This window comes from Polistes dominula, unplaced genomic scaffold (genome assembly GCF_049000335.1).
Source record: "Polistes dominula isolate Pdom_NZ unplaced genomic scaffold, Pdom_raw_medaka contig_16, whole genome shotgun sequence".
Classification (NCBI taxonomy): Eukaryota; Metazoa; Arthropoda; class Insecta; order Hymenoptera; family Vespidae; genus Polistes; species Polistes dominula.
In genome coordinates, this window is record NW_028301040.1 from 5,947,141 (window position 1) to 5,969,360 (window position 22,220).

At 31.2% G+C, this 22,220-nt stretch overlaps 2 protein-coding genes across 7 annotated transcripts in view; both read right to left on the reverse strand.

Annotated features, from left to right (window-relative positions):
- The window catches only part of LOC107066180 (dystrophin, isoforms A/C/F/G/H), a 334,345-nt gene that overhangs the window by 226,425 nt on the left and 85,700 nt on the right, over positions 1-22,220 (reverse strand). The gene's annotated exons all lie outside the window — the stretch shown is intronic.
- LOC149031818 (uncharacterized) lies at positions 6,287-9,485 on the reverse strand. Of its 6 annotated transcripts, none has more exons than XM_089174805.1 (3): positions 7,175-9,474; positions 6,649-6,697; positions 6,287-6,446 (listed from the first exon to the last, which is right to left on the reverse strand). In XM_089174805.1, exons 1-3 carry the CDS (start codon positions 7,398-7,400, stop codon positions 6,359-6,361), a joined length of 363 nt encoding a protein of 120 aa, XP_089030931.1. In that variant the 5' UTR covers positions 7,401-9,474; the 3' UTR covers positions 6,287-6,358. The 6 variants fall into 6 exon arrangements, with proteins under 6 accessions (XP_089030931.1, XP_089030932.1, XP_089030930.1 ...); XM_089174806.1 differs by having other exon boundaries at positions 6,287-6,440; positions 7,175-9,473; XM_089174804.1 differs by having other exon boundaries at positions 6,287-6,440; positions 7,157-9,472.

Below are 22,220 nucleotides of genomic sequence, written 5' to 3' on the forward strand. Positions count from 1 at the left end.
TAACTTCCAAAAGAGAGAGAGAGAGAGAGACAGTCCAGGAAATTCTTTTCCATGAGCAAAATCAACGCTCCGAAAAATAACGGAATGCGAAAACAACCACAACCACCACCATCACATTCAAATTGGACAACCCTTTCGAATTATTTTCTTTCATTTTTTTTTAAACAGTCTTAAAGTACAAACATCATAATATTTCTATGATATTGCATTTATTCATTTTTATGAACTAATAATAAATTATTATATAATTAAATTATATGAACTATATTTAGTGTCTTGTAATACTAATTACAAAATGCAATAACAAATTGATTGGATTAAAATAAAAATGAATGAATGAATAATTTAATGAGACACAAAAAGAACGATTTATCCTTGACCCAAATGAATTTTTTTGTTCTACCTAATCACGTTCATTCTGGCAAGAAGCCAGAATAATTTTCTTGTCTAATATTTTTACTAACACTTTTTTTTATAGTTTTTTCTTTTTTATTACATTATTCATCGAACCCCCAAAACCAAACACAATTCTTGCTATCTCTTTCTCTCTTTCTTTCTCTCATCTACTAAATTACCTCGGCAATCCGTGCAAATTGTTTGCAAATTGCACCCCGTCACGGGTACACACGATACCTACGAAATAAGAGGAAAAAGAATACCGCGCCTAACTTATTTCCGTTTTACTCTGGCACATGAGAAAAATAATTGATACCTGCTTGCTAAAATACGATTCTCGGCACGAAAACTTTCAACTCGATCAATTAGAATTATCGACCAACGAAAAATTTTGCAAATAAAACTCTCTTTAAAAAAAAACTCTCTTTCAAATATGAAATTTAAATTATTTCTTTTCTTCGTATTTTATTTTAATTGTTTTTTTTTGCAAAGCTAATCTTGAATACTTTAGTCCTTATATGATAATTTTGTTCTAATAATTTATTAAAAAAAAAAAAAGATTAGAAATAAACAAACGTATCGTGAGATAGGAGAACTCTCTCAAGAAAATAACATTTTCTGGAAAACAGACAAAATTGGCTTCACGGTTTACAACTTCAACTTTAAATTAACGTTCGAAACTCGTTTTGCCACACGTTTAACTTTTTCTCGAAAGAAATCCAAAAGAAAAAAATCACCTTATAAAGTTTTAAACGCCGAGAGAGTATTAGAAAGAGAGAGAGAGAAGATAAAAATTGGTCCCTTTTTACGTTTTATTTTATCTTCTTTCTTACTTTCTCAAGACAATTTGCGACAACGATAAATGCACATGTATTGTATATATATATAGATGTACCTGAGAAGTTTCTAGATTCTTTGAAAAAAAGGGGAAAAAAATACTTTACAAGATTCTTATGGGTTTCTCCATTCTACCAATCGTGAAAAATAATCGCACTTCGAAAGATGAAAACTTTCTTATACAATCGTTCGACCGTTCAAATCGGTGGCAACGTCTCGAACAGGCAACAAAGTTTTTCATTTCCAATAAAATAAAATAAAATAAAATAAAAAAAAAAAGAAAAGAAAAAAGTTGCAAGCAAGTACTACTCTTGAACTTCTTTTTACCTATGATTTAATAATAAAACAAATCTATAAAAATTACGATTTTACGAAGAAACGACAAAAAATATTTAAAAATTAACAACGAGATTAGTTTTGTTAAATAAATTTTGAAAATAATTCCTTTGAAATTCTCTCACTTAATTTTCTATATACACTGGACACTCTCTTACAAACTTGAGCTTGAAAAATTGTACAAAGTTTAAAATTCGCAAGAAGGAAGAAGAAGAAGAAGAAGAAGAAGAAGAAGAAGTAGAAGAAGATCCTTCTCTTCGTCCTTAGTAAACACAAGAAATTCGAATGCTTCCTTACTTCAAGGTATCTTGGATAGAGAATTGCTACTTTCGAAAACATCTCACGTCTTTCCCACTTTTTCAACCTTTTCGAGAAACGAAGATCCTTCTTTGGAACCTCATAAGACTAGCTTTCTTTTTTTTACTTCAAAAAGAAAAAAATATATCCCTTGGATTAGAAACAAAATGTATTTAGTTGATTTTTCAAAGAAGAAGGAGAAAAAAAAATAATTGAACCAATCAACGTTTCATAGTTTTGATGCATCAAAGAGAAATATTATTTTTATTATTTTTTTTTCTGACATTTTCTATCTCGTTTCTTTTTATTTTTCCTATACAATCGTTTAAACCAATCCTGCAATTTTCCAGTAGTTTTCTTTTTACTATTTCCTTTGAATTATCCTTATTTTTAATTTATCTTAAAAAGAAACACACATATATATAGAATAAACAAAATGTAGTGTAAATAAAGACCTTGATATTAAAGAACACACGTTAGTTAACGAGTGTGGATGTATTTAAAGCTTTTGACTAAACGCATGCGTGCGACAAGTTCCTTTGATAGGAACTTTTAGCCACATATAAGTAATACATAGACCGAGCATGTTGCAAAGCCACAGGCTGTCAGATCAAAGGGCAACGCAAAGTATCATGAGGTTTTGAAAGGCCCACAAAAGATACAGAAATTCGACAGAGAAGAACTGTTCGTTTTCAGCAACAAAATCCTTTTGTGGTCAGCAGTTCGATCAAGATTATTCTCAGTTTGTTCAATTTATCGTCATTGAAAAAACCAAACTAAACAAAAAGGGGAAAAAATGTCGGGAAGAAATATCAATGATTCAGAAATTAAATAATAATTAGCTGAGAATCAACAAATGGATAAACAATGAAAACAGATCAGGGTTGTTTCAAATCAATAAACAAAATAAAATAGAAATTTAAACGATTCCAGGTAAGAAAATAATTATTTAAAAAAATGAGAGGATAAAATAAACGAATCCTAATAAGGGCTACGTCGTACCTGCATTAAATTTTCATTGAAAAACTAAATAAAAAGGAGCAAGTGTTTGGGATGAAATAGGAAACATACCCTGATGAGGGCTGTAGTCTGATCTGCGTCGTGCACGTGCACCAGGTGATCCTGAAGGATGATGATGACCATCCTGAATCGAAGACCCAATAATGACGTCGGTAGAACCACGTCTCGATGTTATATTACCACCAATTGATGGCGAGGAACTCGAGTGTTCGGAGTCTCTACGATGTCTCGTAACATGTGGTGAATCCTGTGGTGTTCCATGACCAGAACTCATCGGTGTTCTCATAGGAGAACCATGCGAAGAATATGGTGAACCGGATGACGAAGAAGTCGGCCCACCCTGTTGCACGACTTTTTCGCTACCTTCAAGCGAACATCCGCTGGATGATGATGATGATGACGATGATCAAGGTCATCGGAGACCGAACGAAAGACCGCTGGACTTTTAATCTTCTCATTTCCAATTTTAATGATTTTACAATCAAATAATTTGTTTAAAATGCATTTGAAATCGCAGTTCAATTTTTAACTATTTATTCGATATTAAAAATCAAATTTATTATTATCTGTATTAAATTGTTAGAAATTTAATTAATCACCATGGAATATTTTCAAAATAAAACCATACCTCTTTAAGGAAATATAAAACAAATTAACGAGGAATAATTACTGCAGCAAATGTAAAATTATTTTCAAATAAATCTGGGATTACATTGTTTATTTTTGTATGAATTAATCGCGATATCTTTGTATATGGAAGATCAATAAATGTCATTCAGAAGGACTTTCACGTACTCGATTTCTCTTTTGAAAAAGACTCCCGAGCATCTCATCGACCACGAACAGAATGACGCGACTCTAAATTCAATTTCTTAGTAAATAGTATTTTTCTCTGTTGTGCCAGATGCAATAAAATGCATTTGGTAGACAAGCCTAAGGGAAACGACATGAAACAGAAAAAGGAAAAGAAACAGAAAGAAAGTAAGAGAGAGAAAGAAAGAAATAACTAAAAGAAAATTCAATGGCCCTATTCGATGGAATTTCTCTTGCATTACTTAATATACTTCCGTCTCGTTAAACGTTTAAATGCTCGATTAATTTCTCTAACGAGTTTTCATGTCGTTCAATTTCAAAGCTACTTCCAGTTGACGCTTTTAGGAATTTCATATCAAACGCGCAGCTTTACTACACTAATCGTTTCTCTATATGTACTGTATATATAATTGTACATAAATGTATATTTGATTGAAACATATATATATATACGTTTCGAAACTGAAAAGAAACATTCTTGTGGGTATTTTCTAATATTCGATTCGATCAACATTGCTGAATGGGATTTTAGAAAAAAAAATCCAATGAAAAAGATTCGTTATTTGTTCGTCGGATGTTAAAAAAAAAAAACACACTATCAGTCACGTGTCCTCCACGTTATCTCATGGGGTGGGAAAAAATATAGAATTGAAGCCTTATTTTAAAATTGAAAAATCAACACTATTAATAAAAATTCACCATATTTCAATTATCAATATAGAAAATATTAAATAATTTTCTTATAAATGACAAAACTAAAGAGCACATAAATACGATTCTATGGGGTAATAAAAGAAATAAATAAACAACGTTCCAGTGGTCTTTCGTATATCTCGTAATAATCCGACGAGAATGGACGTTCCGATACCTTGATGCGCGTTCTCCCCCTGCCGATGAGAAATTCCGGCTACTACAAGGGGTGTTGTTGTATGCGTTGGGGGTGGTTGATGAACGATACCGGCTGGTCCGAGTGGATTGACAAACCCATGAATTGGATTGCCATGCATTGGGCTACCATGGATCGAACGGGACGGGGCTACCATTCCTGGCAAAGGTATCCCTCTCGTTTGAATCTCATGAGTAGAGATAGGAAGACTGCTGTTAGTGCTACTACTACTAGCAGTAGGTGTAGGATGACCTGGAACGGGACTTGCTCCGTGTACGGAACCTCTTCGATGTTGCGACATAATTGGAATTCGATGGTTACGAGTAGATGTTGCTGATGTTGCTGCTACTGCTGCTACTGCTGCTACTGCTGTTGGTTGCCTCTCTTCCTATCTCTCTTTACGGTATTGGTACTGGTGGTGATGGTTTGTGAACGAGGAAACGAGGCTAACGGTGAGACGTTCAGATAGATCTTAATACTCCCACGAGATCGGCCACATCAATGAGAATGTGAGAGAGAGAGAGAGAAAGAGATAACGCTATCGAGGTAGACTACACTCGGGAGAGCTTTTCAATTAAGGCTTTCTTGATCGAGGTCACCCCAATGATTCCTGTCAAATATTTCCTCTCAAAACTTATTATATTTCTCAACTTTTCTTCTTCTACTTTTTCTCTCTTTCCTTTTCTTTTTTTGTTCTTTAAAAAATAATACTTGACAGGTTAAAATTCTTTTCCTTTTTTTTTCTTCTTTTTCGAGATTTTGTTGATCTTTCGAGTAATTCGTTTTAACGCAGAGAGCAATAGAACGGTATATATATATATATATATATATGTGTATTCCGAAAGTGTGAAGCACAGCCCAGTTTCCTTGGCACGGATCCAACAGTTCGTGGGAATAATCAGCCTCGTTGGATTTGAAGGGCAGTCCTTAGGGAGATGGACCGCGGACACCAGTCAAATGTTCCCGGAATATTCTTTGCGGTTATATCATCATGGATTTAATCCAGAAACGAATTTCTATACATTATTATTATTATTGTTCATCCGTTTTAATATCAAATGTTCAATATAATATTGTTATTATTTATGAAGAGATAGATATATATATAACTTGATTGGTTAAAAATCAATAAGAAAAAAATATACAATAAATAAGTGAACAATATGATATACGTGTTCTTTTTAATATCTTATTTGATATCTACTATTTCTTCTTCTTCTTCTTCTTCTTCTTCTATTTGTTCTTTTTCTTCGAAAAACAATCGACTTTCGTTACTCGTTTTATCGTAAACCGAAGAACACGTTTCTCTCATAGATTTATTGATATATACACCGATCGTAAGAGAGAACTATAAAAGAAATCCTTTATCTTGAATTTCTTCTCTTTTATACATATACATATATATATAGATATATATAGATATTTGTATTCTTCTTATTTCTTCAGATGTCAAGTTTTAGTTCATACAAGTAATAATAAAAAAAATTCTCGATTACGAGATGAGAAAAACTTATGAAAATTTCCGTTTTTGATACAACTTTGATTATGACTATGACTATGACGACGACACAACGACGACAACGACGACGACGACAACGACGACGACGACGACCTTGGTAGTTTGGACTTGTTGATTTAAGACACTTGTTGGTTTTAGTCGCTCGTCATCGGTCAAGTTTCTTTTATGCGTTTTGTGATATGTACTTGAATCAAAAAAAAAACAAAGTAAAAAAGAAAAACAAATTGTTCTATCTCAATCTTCCTCTATCTTCTTCACTTGATCCCATTTCCTTTGATATGTCTACTTTTGCTGTTTGATATGACAAGATTCCTTAGGGACCGTAACCTTTGAAATCTAAAACTTCACAAAGTTGACACGATATTTTATCCGATTGAAATAATCAGAAAGGAACGATAATTTTTTTAACGTTCAACCAAAAAACAATATCAGAAAATACAACGTCGATAAAGTTTTAACACTGTATTATTTTCTCTTAGAAAACCAAAAAAAAAAACTAAAAGAGAAAAGAAAATATCAACAAAATGAGAAAAAACTTCGACACCTTGTTTTAATCTCGTCTAAGAAGTACGACGAGTTATAACGAAAACTTCCTGTAAGATAACAACAAAAGAACTTCGATTATTTTTCTACCCCCTTCACCCACCACGTAACTTTGAGTAAAATAAAAATCAACCACCGTGAAGTAATACTATTCTCAACAAAAAAAGAAGAAAGTAAAATAATACGGATAAAACGATAAAACACGTCACTCCTAAAAAAACAGAGATAAAAAAAGTGACCTTGACGTATACGACGCAAATATATATGAAAAACGAGAAATAAAAAATCTCCTCGATATATATCACTGTAAAAATAATAACACGAATAAACCTAACACCACACACGACCGAATGATGATAGGTCTATCATAATAATAAATGCGATGAACAAATTAAGATGATGATAATATATAAAAAACGAAAAAAAAAGTAATTACGTATTATTATTATTATTATTATTATTATTATTATTATTTTTCTAGTCGATTAAAGTGTGAGACAACGGCGCACCGAGCACGTTTTCGTCACCGATAGTTTGAGCGTCGCGACGCCTGTAGCGTCGGGGTGAATAGTCCGTGTGCGACAGGGAGCGGCCGCGCGAACACTGGAAGCAATCCATGCCACCACCACCATTTCCACCACCACCATCACCATCACCACCACCACCATCACCACCACTAATACTACCTTCACTACCACCACTACTGTATCCAGTATACCAACAGTAGTAGACCAAGACCAAGAGCAATACCATGAAAGGAGAGTCAACGTCAACTACGTTGGATTTTCCTCGGCAGCGCCCTATACCACCCCCCTCTTTCTCTTTCTCTTTCTCTCTCTCTCTCTCTCTCTCTCTCTCTCTCTCTCTCTCTCCCTCTCTCTATGAGTATCTCCCTTTCTCTTCACAGTAAGCAGGTATATGTGTGTCGGTGATGATGGGAGTAGTGGGAGAGAAGGGTAGGTTGTAGGTAGACTGACTGAGTGAGCGAGTGAGTATGAGGGTGTAGGTGGCGGTGGCGGTAGTAGCGCAACCACCCCCTTCTTCAACTATCCATCCCCCCTAGACCACCATCTATCCTCTCGTAACTAGTAGTAGTGGGCGTCAGGTAGACACTAATACTAGTACAATATAACTCACTCATTCTCTCTCTTTTTTTCTCTATGTCTGTCGAGGTTTCACCTTTCTTTTTGCCTTGGCGATTTTCGACTCCCTTTTGGTACACCACCTCTCTTTTCGAACATGAGAGTATACGCAACACACGTTTCTACGACGTTACTACGCATAACGTACAACTCAAACCCTTCCACCCTTTTTCCTATCCTCGGAACCAACCCAACCACCCACCATCACCATTCCCCTCCCCAACTTCCACCCAACTCCGACACCACCTTCTCTTACACCTTACGCGTCTACCTACCTACCTACTACTACTATTATTATTACTTACACTAGGAAAACTCGCGCGCGCATGCACACAACTTTGCTACTCGGCTACACAGGCGCGTTAGGCGTGCGTAATTACTCGTCCTCGTCCTCGTCCTCGTCCTCGTCCTCATCCTCATCTTCATCGTCGTCGTCATCGTCGTCGTTCGTAGACGTTGGCATCATCGTCGTCGTCGTCGTCGTCGTCGTCGTCGTCGTCGTCGTCGTCGTCGTCGTCGTCGTCGTCGTCGTCGTCGTCGTCGTCGTCGTCGTCGTCGTCGTCGGCATAGTTGCACCCACGACGATACGACCAACGATGCTTGTATGTTAATGAACGCCCGGTACTACATTAGTTTCTTTACTACTACTACTCCTCCTCCTCCCTCCTCCCCCGCCTCACTCTTTCCTACAGGTCGATAAAACTTTGCTAACTATATCTTTCTACTTTTCTTACTTTACTTTCCTTTTATTTCATTTATATCTTTTACAAGATTTTTGATTATTCTCTTTTTACATTAGTTCAATTGTATATATTTTGTTTGTTGAATAAATAAAATTTGATTGTTTAAAATTAATTTACTACTTTTTAAAGACATTAGATCAAGAATAGGAATTTTAGCACGAGATATTAAATTGAATTAGAAATTACGATAGGATATTTAAGTTTGGAATTAGATTGAAATGATAGTCTTGCAAAAGTTTTAAAATTATTTACTTTAATTCTAACCATTTGTCTTTCTGTCTGTCTGTCTGTCTTTTATACTTTGGATCGATATAATACTAGACGTTTGGTGTTAGAATTTCGATAATACTTGCTTGTGAGAAAAAAGTAATAAAGAATGAAAGAAAAAGAAAGAGAGAGAGAGAGAGAGAGAGAGAGAATAAGCAGTTCAGTGTAGTGCGAAAGAGAAGAAGCTTCTAAGACGTAGGAAATCCCTAAGGTCGTTTATTAGCCGAGGTGGAACCACGTGGAATGACTGCGAACTTGGACCGTGAGGACGCGGATAAGAGAAAATGTGGCTTCCCTTGGAATGCTTACACGTTTCTATATATATATATATGATTGTGTGAATTGTGAGGTAAGAGAAGAAGAAGAAGAAAGGAAAAAGGGCGCAAGCGCGTTACGATAAAGAGCAAGAGGGACCGATAAACGAACAAGTGCTTCTTGGTCCATGGCAAAGAGAAGAAGTATGAGATAAATGGCTGAATTATCTAGATCGTACCGTACCGTGAATCGTAAGCTCGTTCCCACCTTCTTTCTTACGATTCCCATACGCGTTCCTTCTTCTTCTCACTGGTATGTGTCTTTTCTCTATCCCCCCTTTATATCTTTCCCTATAGTTTTTAACAATGCTTAAAATCTTTACGAATATTTTACACAATCATTACTATCAATATTTTACTATGATACTACTAAATAAATACAATTTTTTTAAATAATTTTTGTCACATAAGTACTAATTAAATTAAATAATAAATTAACCTTTGCATACTATTTCTTAGGTATATAAAATAAATAGATATGTAATAATAATAATAATATAGTAGTAGAATGATTATTATTTGCATACGGTTATGACGATGGGATAATAATGGTATTAATGTTATCATTACTATTATTGTAATTATAAAGTTTTCCCTTTACACTAAAGTAACACCTTAATAAAAACAAGTTCTACAATTAAATATCCTTCTTCTCCAAAAACCCACAACACATAGATTTCAACTTTCAACCTTAGAAACCACACCATTCCAAAATTTACTCTCAACTTGGAAAAATCTCTTTTATCACCACTTACAAACTAAATAAAGTACAAACTTCTCTAAGTTATTTATCGTATACGAGAGACAAATTCATGATAACTCTTTCTTAAATTTAAAACGTTTACAAAATATATATATATATATATAAAGAAAAAGTTTTTATATAATTTTTAACAATAATAATCAAAATAAATATATATCTTTCAATCTGTCAAATCGCATATATATTGAAGAGAAATCATACAGTTGAAACATTGAAATCCGTGAATATTCACGTAGGCGGGGGTTATAGGTAAAGGGTGGTATAGGAGACAAATCGTTGCCGAGCATTTCATGCGCTAAATAGATCCGATGATAGTCATTAACTTCGTTGGGTAAACCTACGTAGCGGAAATGCGGTGTAATAAATTGCTTTCCCTCGGTGTGTGTATGTACGTCATTGTAATTTCACTACGACCAATGGTTGGAATACCACCATCGTGGAACCTTCAAAATTGAGAGGACGAACCAGAACTAGAATCCAGTGTTACTACTACTACCATTACTACTACTACTACTGTCTCTCGTATTTGTGCATAAACGATCTCTTCGTCTCGTTCCTTTTTCATCCACCTAATACCCTTCTCTCACCCCCCCCCCTCGCCTCCCCCACCTTTTCTCGAATCTATCCTATCGTTACAGGGATTGCGTCGATCAGCTAGGATTCCTATATACTCTACTAGACTGATTGCTACATTTTCACGCGTGTCTCTTTCCGCACGGTCGAGAGCTGTGAAGGGAGGGGAAGTGGGGTTGGTTGGTTTAGTTTCCAAAATCCTATTCTATCCCGGTCAATTTCACGTTCGATCGATTTTGCATTATAAACGAGATACGATAGATGCATAATGTGACTCGATTCGATACATTTTTCGTATATTTTTTTATTTCTTTTTTTTTTATTTTTTTATTTCTTTTTTTTATTTTTTTATTTTTTTTACGGTTGATCACGTTGGTCGTGAATTATTGGTACGTAGGAATGTAAAAGAAAAAAAAAATGAAATAAAATAAAAATGTTACGAAAAAGTTTTTCTTCCTGCCGTGTCTATTTTTTTTTTCTTTTCGTATGATCGATGGATAAATTCGAAAATCCGATTTTTACTGGTCAATTTCATCGCGTTAGATTTATTTTACATTGTAAACGTGACACACGATATATCTAGCATTAGACGACTAGAAAACTGTAATTCATTTTTTTCTTTCTTTCTTTTCTTAACTCTTTTTTTATTCGACGGGAGAAAAAAAAACCTGAGATTTTAACAAAATTTTTTTTCGTTTAATCGGATTAAGAAATAATTGCGTATTATGAGTAAACGTGGAATATAAAAAAAAAATTGATTGAAAAAGTTTTTTTTCGCGGGGGCAGGGGGTGTCTTTTTTCTTTCTTTTTAATTCTCATATGATCGATGGATAAATTCACAAATCCTATTATAACCCGGTCAATTTAATCAAGTTCGATCTATTTTTACATTCTAGACGAGTTACGATGATGATATCGCATATTATAATCGAACAATGTAATTTTTTTTTTTATTTATTTTTTTTTTGCGGAAGAGAAAAAAAGAATTTACCCTAAAAGTTTTTTTCCATTGATCGAAAAACATTTCTACGTGCGAATGTGAAAAATGTGTTACAGAAAAAAAGCTTTTTCTTCGTATACTACGCGTGTATTATACAGTTCATCGAAAAATGTGATTTTTACCGATCAATTTGAACGATTCGATCGATTTTTTTTTTTGTATAATTTCGCCACTAATCCTCACCCACCCAACGTTGTAATATTTTTTTTTAATATCTTTATTTTAAGACAGAATATTGAGCGCGTACAAATTTTTGATAGAATAATAAAAGAAAATTTTTGACAAAAAAAAAAGAAAAAGAAAAAGAAAAACAGATTTTCTTCCAACCCATTTTTACTGTAACAGAAATATAAATACCAAAATTCAATTTTACTGGTCAATACGTCACGTCCGATTCGACTCTCGATGTTGCTGCAATGTTTTTATCCAATTTTGTTCATTTTTTTCTCCTCTCTTTTATTAGGTAAAGTTTGGCTTAAAAATTTGACAGTTAATCACATTGAAACATAGACACCCAAAAAAGAAAAAAAGAAAAGAAAAAACTAGAACAAATCATACGTAGGTAAAATTTGAGAATAAAAAGTTAGTCTTCAAATTACTCAATCGTTTTTGTGCACCGTTCTAACTTTATGCTCGTTTCCTACCAAGGAATAAACTTTTCTCTATTTATGGAATGAAGTTGAAGGTGAAGGGTGAGAAAGGTTGGAAGATAGACAGAGAAAGATTGAAGTTCTAAAAACACAAAACGTTCGTCACCGGTGGTAAAATTTCTAAAGAACTACATTTAATTCACATTCAAACAAGAAAGGAGTAAGAAGAAGGTTGCATTACCAATCAAGGTGTATGGTTGTAATTTAACTTCATTTACGATTAATTACACACACACACACATATGTATTCATTCACATCATTAACAAATGAATATAAAAATAAATTAAAATTTCTATTAGAAAATCATTTTAATTTTTTTTCGGGATAACATGAGAAAATAAAAAGAAAGAAAAATCAATGAAAGAAGAAGAAAAGGCTAAATGGAATGGCCATTTATATTTTTGAAAAAGTGAACTAACGAAAAATAAGAAGAAAAAAAATAAAGAAAGAAAAAGAACAAGAAAATACTTTCAGACAAAAATCTACAGTCTCTCTCTCTCTCTCTCTCTTCTCTGTTTTTTTCTGTCTCGGTCTTTCTCTGTGTAAAAGGGGAATAGCTTTTGGCACTGAGCAAGATATTCGTATGACGATACAAATACAATGTGAATAAAACATTGCGCGTGCCTGTGATACGTGGACGCGTGGATCGAATTCAAAAGTAGCAGAGTTCGCAGTAGGAACAGGAAGAACACCAGCAATAGCAAAGCAAAGCTAGCTAGCTCTAGCTAGATAGGTAGGTAGCCTAGCTAGTAAGCTAGAAAGCAGAATGTATGGTTGCCTTGTCTACAATGAATCTCCCTCCTACTACCAAGAATAAAGCCTTATTTTCTACCTAAGAAAACGTCGCAATAAAGTTTATCTCTAAGATCCTAATATACAAAAAGACCCGCGATTCAAGCTCAACCTTCTTTTATAAACGTGATCTGACTATTAACTACGATTTTTTTTCTTCTTTTTTATTTGTATTTTTTTTTATGTTTCTTTCTTTTTTAACACGATTTACAATTGTTCATTTAAATGATCATACGAAAAATGAATATATATATTTATATATTACTTAATTATAAATTATATTATATATGTTTATAATATATTAATATATTATATATTAAATTTTTTATATATTATGTATTAATTTATTATAATAATTTAAATTATTATATATTAAATTATAATATTATATATTTATTAAATTACTATATTAAATTAGAGTATTATGTATTTATTAAATTATATTATATATTATTATGTATTATAGATAATTTATAGTATATAATATATTAAATTATATTATCTGCTTTATCGTAAAAAGATTTTATTATTTTATTAGTTTTATTTTTAATTTTTATTTTATTTAACTAGATCAACAATTAGTCTTCTAAGAAAATTTGAAGAAATAAAAAATAACAAAAAAATATATTAGAAATTAGACAAATTTTGGGATATGATAGATTATGCAAATACGATTGATTTAATGAAAGTACATTAATTTTCCATTTACGTGATACATTGATTTCTCTAATACTAGAATAATAACATTTGTCGCGATCTGGTTAATAACATCGTATACTATGAACGTACAGATTAATTTATCTAATGGTCTTGTGAACGATCTAGTTTCGTTATCAAGTAGAGACTATTACCTTTAATACCTTTAATGACTATTTTTATGGATCGTATTAATAAGTAATTTTCTATTCTTCTAGTGACAATAAAAATACGCGTTTGATGTATATCAAATACCATTTCGCAAAAGTAATAAACAAAAACGTATTCGCTTTCATAACATTTTATGATATCATTAAATATTATTTCCTTATAGGTAGTAAAATTTCTCTCATGGTTCAGGCAGAAGGATCTACTAAAACAAATATCATCGTGAACAAGCCTAATGGACTAGAATCGTATAAAAGATAAAATGTTCATATAGTTGTGTGAGAAAGAGGAGAAAGAAAGTAAGAGGGGGGGGGTTAGTGAAAAGATAGGTAAAGGAAAAATCATGTTCGTAGCTTTTCGTAAAGCATTATACTGGAAGCAACGAGATAAACCTTTTAAGTGTGAAGTAGAAAAAAAAAGGATGATCATTTCTGGATCAAGGTATGAATATTATCGTGGATTTTTTTAAGAACGTAAAAAAAAAAAAAAAAAAAAAAAACAAGAAAAGAATGGATGGAAATTGAGAAAAGATATAGTGTAAGTATACCTTAAGAAAGATAAGATAAAATTTTAACTCTCCTTCAATGGTCACATTTAAATTATATTATTTTTAATCTTATGAATAAATATATAAAATTTTAGATTCGCGAAGGAAAATATGATAACTTCATTAAAATGTAATTGGCAATATCGAATAAATAATAAATAAAAGAAAGATAAATAAAAAAAAAGTAATGCCATTCTCGAGATACGTTAAGAAGAAAATCATAAATCTTGAGGAACGTTAAGTGTTGGAATAAATATATAAAAAAATAAAAAAAATAAAAATAATAAAAATATGAAAATAAAACGTAGAAAGCGCATTGATACGCTCAGGGATGGATTCCCTTAAGGGCAGAGCACCACGCAAAGTCCTGTTAGTTGGAAGGAAAGGCTATTTGCTAGCTTGCTTGCTGAGAAGAAATGGGAAGACACGATATTACGGTATCATATATAAATCATTCGCAAATCAATATCCAAGCACGCACGTTGGTCCACACTATGGCGTCCATATGGAATTGAAAAATCTTCTACGATAGTACCCCTTCCCTCGTATCACCTTCCCTTCCTACTGAATCGTTAAGGTAGAATAAATTGCGTTACGGATAATCGAAAGAAAACGTAAACGAGACGATGAATATTTCCTCCCCCTATCCGAAAATGATTTATTACCGATATCTACATTATTATTATTATTATTATTTTTAACATTATTTTTCACTTATTCATATTCGATATATGAGTATGAGCAATATATTATTATAATATATTTTAAAGCAATTTTTTTGTTAATAATTATTTATAAAATATCTATAACAACAAATTGATTAATTGACGTATATATGTATGAATATACCTGTTTATGCATAGTATAATGTAAGTTTGAAGATAATTTTTTTTTTAACAATTGTTTATAACAAATTATTTATAACAAATTGTTATTAACAATTTATTTCAGTATACTCGTATATCGTATAAACATAAATATGATATAAACTTGTAAAAAAAATTGTCCTAAAAATTAGGACAAAAAAATGTGACAAAACTAGTTAGTTAGTGACAAAACTAAAATTATTAAATTTAATTAATTTATAATTAATTGTTTATAACAAATTGTTAATTAAATATTAAGAATATAACAAAAAGAAATTAAAAAAATATCCTTTACAATGATCCTTGTTTCAATTTTCTACGACTTTTAGTTCCTGAGATATTTCAATATAAAGTTAATTAAAATACTAATATAATTTCTTCGTAAAAAATTCAATGAACCATTGACCTACATAAATACTTGAGTTTTACGCACGTCAATTGTCTGTAGTAAACAGTTCTTACTATTTACTACGATGCGTACGCACGTAGTACTACCAAACCACGTGATTACTCAGATTATGAATTAAAAATTTCTAAAGCTTATATCTACTGAATGGAAAGTCGTAGAAAAATAAACGACATATCATTTTTTCGATAAAAATGTCCTCTTTTTCGATCTATCAACATAAAAACATTCTAATTAAACATTTTTAATAAATAAATATAACAAACAAAATAACCTATGTATTCAATAAATTACAGTCAATGACTCGAAAGATATTTCATTCAATATTATATTATATTATATTATAATAATATAAATTTTATATAAATAGTAATTAAATATTATATTATATTATATTATTATTATTATTACTATTATTATCATTATTACTATTATTATCATTATTACTATTATTATTATTAATAATCTTTCTATAGAAATGCAAATTTTTTGATCGAAAAATAGGCAAATAATAATATCATATTTTCAATATTTGACGTGGAAGAATTTTTCGTAGCGTTCAATAGGTTATTATCGATCTAGGTGCATTCCTTAAATAATAAATCGTTGAAAGCGTATATATATATATAGATATACTTGTATATACATGGAGTACACAAAGTGTATATAGAAAAGAAGGCCAACTCTTCCGACGTGGGTAGGTCAGATACGAGAAAAGCGTATTTTGTCCTTTTTTTTCTTTCTTTCTTTCTTTCTTTCTTTCTTTCTATCTATCTATCTTTCTATTTTTTTTTCTGCAACAAGACACGCCCTTTATTGCCCGTGAAACAGCTTTTCTCTCATCGCGTGTAATAGAGGAGGCATAATGTCTCCATCAACGATTTCCCATTATGCTTTCGGACTCAACTCCACTTATCCTCCTCTTCCTTCCTTTTCAATCCTCAACCACCACCACTACCACCACCACCCTCTTCTTACTTTCCTCCTTTTCCCACCCCATTTCCTCCTAAACCCCCTACTCTTTTTCCTTAAACGTTCAAAACGTTCTAAACGTTCTTACGATACGAAATAAAGACTTCTCTTTTTTCTTTCATTTCTTTTTTTCTTTTCACATTTTTTTTTTTACGCTCCTTCCACCCTATTCTTTTTCTCAAATCAAAAATTGCTTCTGTCCTTTCTCTCAGTGTGGTAACTTTTTAGATCTTACTCCCCTAGTTTTAACCTCGATAAAGTAACATGAAAGAGAGAGAGAGAGAGAGAGAGAGAGAAAGAGAGAGAGAAAGAAAGAAATAAAAAAAAATAGAGAAAGAAATATGGTCCGGAGTAAAGCGAATTAAAGGAGACGTGCCATTAACTGTCCAGCGTTATCTTTTTGCTAGACTAATTAATTATACCCGTTTACCCTCGGTAATTCTACTGCAAATGTACCACGATGGTACGTGGTCGAGTGAAAACGTGTTAATTATGAACTAAAAATCAAAAAAAAAAAAAAAAGGAAATAAAAAAGTAAAGGAATATCTCTACTCATCCTACTGCTGTTCTCGTACCATAAGACCAACTTTTTTTTCTTTTTTTCTTTTTTTCATTTCATTTCTTTTTTTAAAAAGACATTAATTTTGTTCGTAATCATAACACAAGTCCGATAAACTCGCTCGCTAGATTTGCTCATCAACGTACGATTTTAATCCGATCTAATCTAATTATTAGATTCGTGCTGTAATTACAAACGCAACGGAGTTACCTGGAATTTATCATATTATTATTATTATTATTATTATTATTATTATTATTATTATTATTATTATTATTATTATCACTGTTGCAAATAATCGTTAAATGATAGTAGTAATAATAGTAGTACTGTTGGAAATATGAAAATAATATTCTATACGCGATGGGAAAATGAATTATCGAAAAATTTTGCTTAGACAAAAAATTGTTTTCACGTTTTTTAATACAAAAAAAGAAAAAGAAAAAAGAAACCTTCTCTTCATTGGTCGCTCGTCCTATCTCGTAATTTTATTTACAGACGGGAAAGTAAAAAGTACAGAAAGATAAAGAGAGAGAGAAAGAGAGAGAGAGAGAAAAAAAGCTGGCCGATCTTAATGCAATGAAACGAATATATATAGATGGTTAAAAAAAAAAAAAAAGATAAAAGTATCCATCCATTCCTATGGCTCGTTCCTTCTCAATTCTTTTGAAAGCATCCCTCGAGTTTTTATCATATTGTTTATCTCCCCTTTTCTATGCATATATATATATATATATATATATATACCTTCCGAGAAATGACAATAAATTGATGCAATTTTATTTGAGATTTTGAACGATTCGATTTTCCTTCAATACCGAATAATTTTCTAATAAAATTGATAAATATTTATATAAAAAAAGAAAAAAAAACAAAAGAAATGTTAAAAGTATAGAATAAACAAATAAAAATCGATCTATTTAAATTTATGATATACATTTTGCTTATTAATTACAATGTAACTTTTGAAGTATTTACCTTTAGAAGGTGTGTAAAGACTCCATAAAAATGTCTTCTTAATTCTTAAAGAATCTTGACAGGTGTTATCTTGAGTATCCTTTTAACGTATATCACTTTCCACTTATCACACACATACACACAGACACAACACACGCGCGCGAGCATTGTATGCACATATCACTCGTATAGTAACTAAAAAACTAGTAAATTTATACGCGAAATTAATTTGATAATATTCGAATAAAACGTACATACACATCTCTCGCGGTGTTAGAAGAGGAAGACTGAAGGTAATAACTGAGTAGTATACTCGACGATCACCAAAATACCCTTCGAACGAACACGGAGGTCAATGTGTTTACAAGTTGAACGATTAGACTTTCAATAGTATAAAGCAATAATATTGAAGTATAATAAGACAACGATTGAGATGTGGGTAATGTATGTATACATAAACAAAACATTGAACACGAGATCGTGGTAACATTTTTTTGTTTATTTTAACTGTTATTTTCTTTTTCTCTCTTCTCGTTAGTCATTCTGTTTTCTATCCTAACATATGTGTTCTAACGTATTCCTAATATTTTTCTTATCACATTTATATTAATATTAAGTTGTCAAGTATAGAATGGGACAAAAAATGTACATAATTGATTTCGATTTTGCCCCATTTCATACTTGACAACCTAGTAATAATATCAAGTAAAATTATTGAAATTTGTAGACGATTTAATTAACAAATTTTTTCCAAATCAATGTAAATTAAATTAATAAATGAAGAATTTTGAAAAGAGAAAAAAAAAGAAAAATGAAGTAACGATTCGTGTAAAATGAATTTGAAAAAAAAAAAGAATAAGAAAATTCGGTCAATTATATTTGCAGAGTAATAAAACGAGAATAATGTAACGAGTTTCTCTGGATGAGTAAAGAGAGAGATCACTTATCTCTCTGGTCCGCTCATTAATTGACATAATTAAGCAATTACGAAAGGAATTTAGGGATCCTCGAGTCGCGCAGTAACTCAAGCCTAAGTGCGTGCAATTTAGAAAGATATGAGAAGTCCTAAGTTGCAATAGATTTGAGGTAATTGCAAATACGCCAAGAAGCGTCTACGAAATACGACAAAACTAAAGAGTATTTTAATTTTATATTAATATTATTTTATATATTATATATTAGTTATAATAAATTAAAGTATATTATTAATAATTTATTGTCACAATTTAATCCTCATTTTCTATCTTAAATTTCTCAAAATACAACGTGCATTTTTAATGATATTTGATAACGAAATATTATCAATGAATTAACACATTAGAACGACGAGGTAAAAAACAAACTGCATTGTCCAAAAAAAAACACACACACATATATAAAGGCATTGTCAAAAAGGGTTAAACGGGGGTCAAGCAGTGAAGAGGAAGAATTACGATGCAGTTCGGTAACGTGACAAGAACGAGCTGCATTATTGACATAGTTTATCCCATGGGGGTGACATACGCCTAACCATCGGGTCGTATATAATGCATACGAAAGTACGTGTATACGTTACGTCCAGCCCTTTAAAGTTTCTCTTTCATTGGATGGTTCATTCCTCAACCCATGATGAAAGAGAACATACCACTATCGTTTAGCATAGTAATCGTACACTTCTAATACAAAGGATGCTGACTATGCAAAAGAAGAATGGCACGATTTTAATGACTCTAGTCAGACAGTCTGTACAAAATCATAAATGTTTGAATAAATACAAAATTGTTTAATTAATTAACGTTGTTTGTTAATTACGACATGGTACATCTAATATAAAAATTATTTTATGTTTTTTCTTTATATTGAAATTATACTGAGAATATATTAAATTTATTCAAGATGGGTTATTACCTTTGAAAGAGAGAAAAGCTCGTATTTATTTCTTTTTTTTTATAAAAAGATATCCGTAACTAGTATAGAAAAGATCTGAAAAGATATATAACAAAGTAGATACCACTTGGAGTCTCGAGTCAAGCGGTTGGTCTCCATTATCAAGAGGAATGTTCTCAATAAAACGAAGCACCGTTAATCCGACATTCCACGAAAACTTTCTATCGAATGAACGTTAGGACGTTGCAATACTTCCTTGTGAATCGCTTAAACGAGATCATCGTAAGAAACAAAATAAATGAAAGGAAATTATCTTTGTAGAAAAATAACAAGGTAAATCAAACGAGCTTGGAAAATTGATTTACTTGAATAACTATGCACATAGACTATTACTAATTAACTACTTTTAACTTTGTGTATTTTACTGAATTTAAGTATATAAATAAATTTCTTTTTTAAATATATAATATAACACTAAAACAAAGATTTATACGGATAAATTTAGTCTCACATTTTGAATTTAATTATTTTACGTAAATTCATCTTCTTAACTAACTTGTACCATCAATTAAAAAAAAAACCCTAATAATACAATATTTTATTTAATATATATATATATATATATATATATCCTAATATATCTGATATTCTAAAAAATTAATTTAATATTTGAATATAATTCAAATTATATTTCCCATACATAAAATATTTTTCAAATCACGAAAGTATCAAGGAAGTATTGGATTTTGATAAATCAAAAAAAAAAAAGAACAAAGTAGGAAAAGAATAGAAGGATAGAATATAGGAAGTAAGTTTGACCCAAAGGTTAACCCCTTGAAAAGCCCGAGCCTAGCCTAACCGACAAATTTGCAGAGGCGAACTCAAGATCGTGAGCTTGAGAGTTTAACGCCACATAAAACAAGCACTCGAGTCTTGGAAGCATATAAACTTGCCGTAGAATCTCCGTGACAGACTGTAAAAGCTAGAGAGCTGGGCTGCTATGTGAATTGGCGCGTTTTAGCGTGTGTCCCCCCATATGTTTCGTGCTCGTAATTAAAGTGGCCAGGTTAACCATAGGAAAGGCGACTTTACGTCATTGAACAACTTCCTTTCATTGCATTCGTATTTTACTCCTATCTCGAATGTTTTACGATTAGTTACTTACTTTGAAAATAAAGTATTTTTAACCTTTAAATCGATAACCGAGATTATTTATTTCTTATCATGATAAATATTAAGTTTAACACGAGTTTAATAGTTTAATCAATAATTTGTTGAAATATCGAAAAATGGAATTACAAGTATTATTAATGTAAAGTATTTTATAATTATTTATATATTACCTGAAGTTAAATTAAAAGATTTAATATACAAACTAATTAAATATATACATTTAATTTATTTTTTCTCAATATTCTTTCCTATTATTAAAACCTTAATTTTCGCGCTTCGATATATCACAAATCATTGATGATAATGCAAATATACAATTCGTATTTTATGCAGTTACAGTAACAAAGAAAAAGAAAAGGGTAAAAAAAACGTTTAAAAATAATATTGCACATCGACAAACTCAGTTGCGTGACACAATAATCTTTTATGTAAAATCCCATATAACCGGTTTGACTATAATTTCGCAAATTTTAATATCACACGATACGAAACGAATTATACGGGAACACCCTGTATACTCAACGTGGTAAATACGTATATAAAATCTTTCTTAAAAAGAAATAAGGAAAAAAATGTCATAATTTCTTGGCAGTTTTGAAGCATAAAAGTTAGACGAAACGGACGGTCTCGTTGGGAAACAATGAATGAAAGAATCGTCAGACTATAATATACTGTACAGGCAGGCAGAAAACAAGAAGAGTGCTATGAGAAGTACCACCATGTCGCTAATATAGAGTGAACAATGCCAGTCCATCGGAGGGAGAGAGAATTTTCCAGAACCCTTGAAACAATTAACGTCACTGACGGTAATCTCCTGTTCAGCTTTGAATCGTATACCGGTAACGCGTGAAAATTCAAATCCTACTAATCAATATACTACAGTTGTCTGATATATTATATTATATCCTTAATACATTTGTTAAGATAATGTCTTTTTTTCATTAATAATATAAACAAAATATCCTATTTTTATACCTGACCATACGTTATATATATATATATATATATATATATATATATATATATATATATATATATATATATTTATATTCAGTTGTAAATATATATTATAGGTATACTAGGTATAGTGTATATAATATATACATTTCATTAAATAT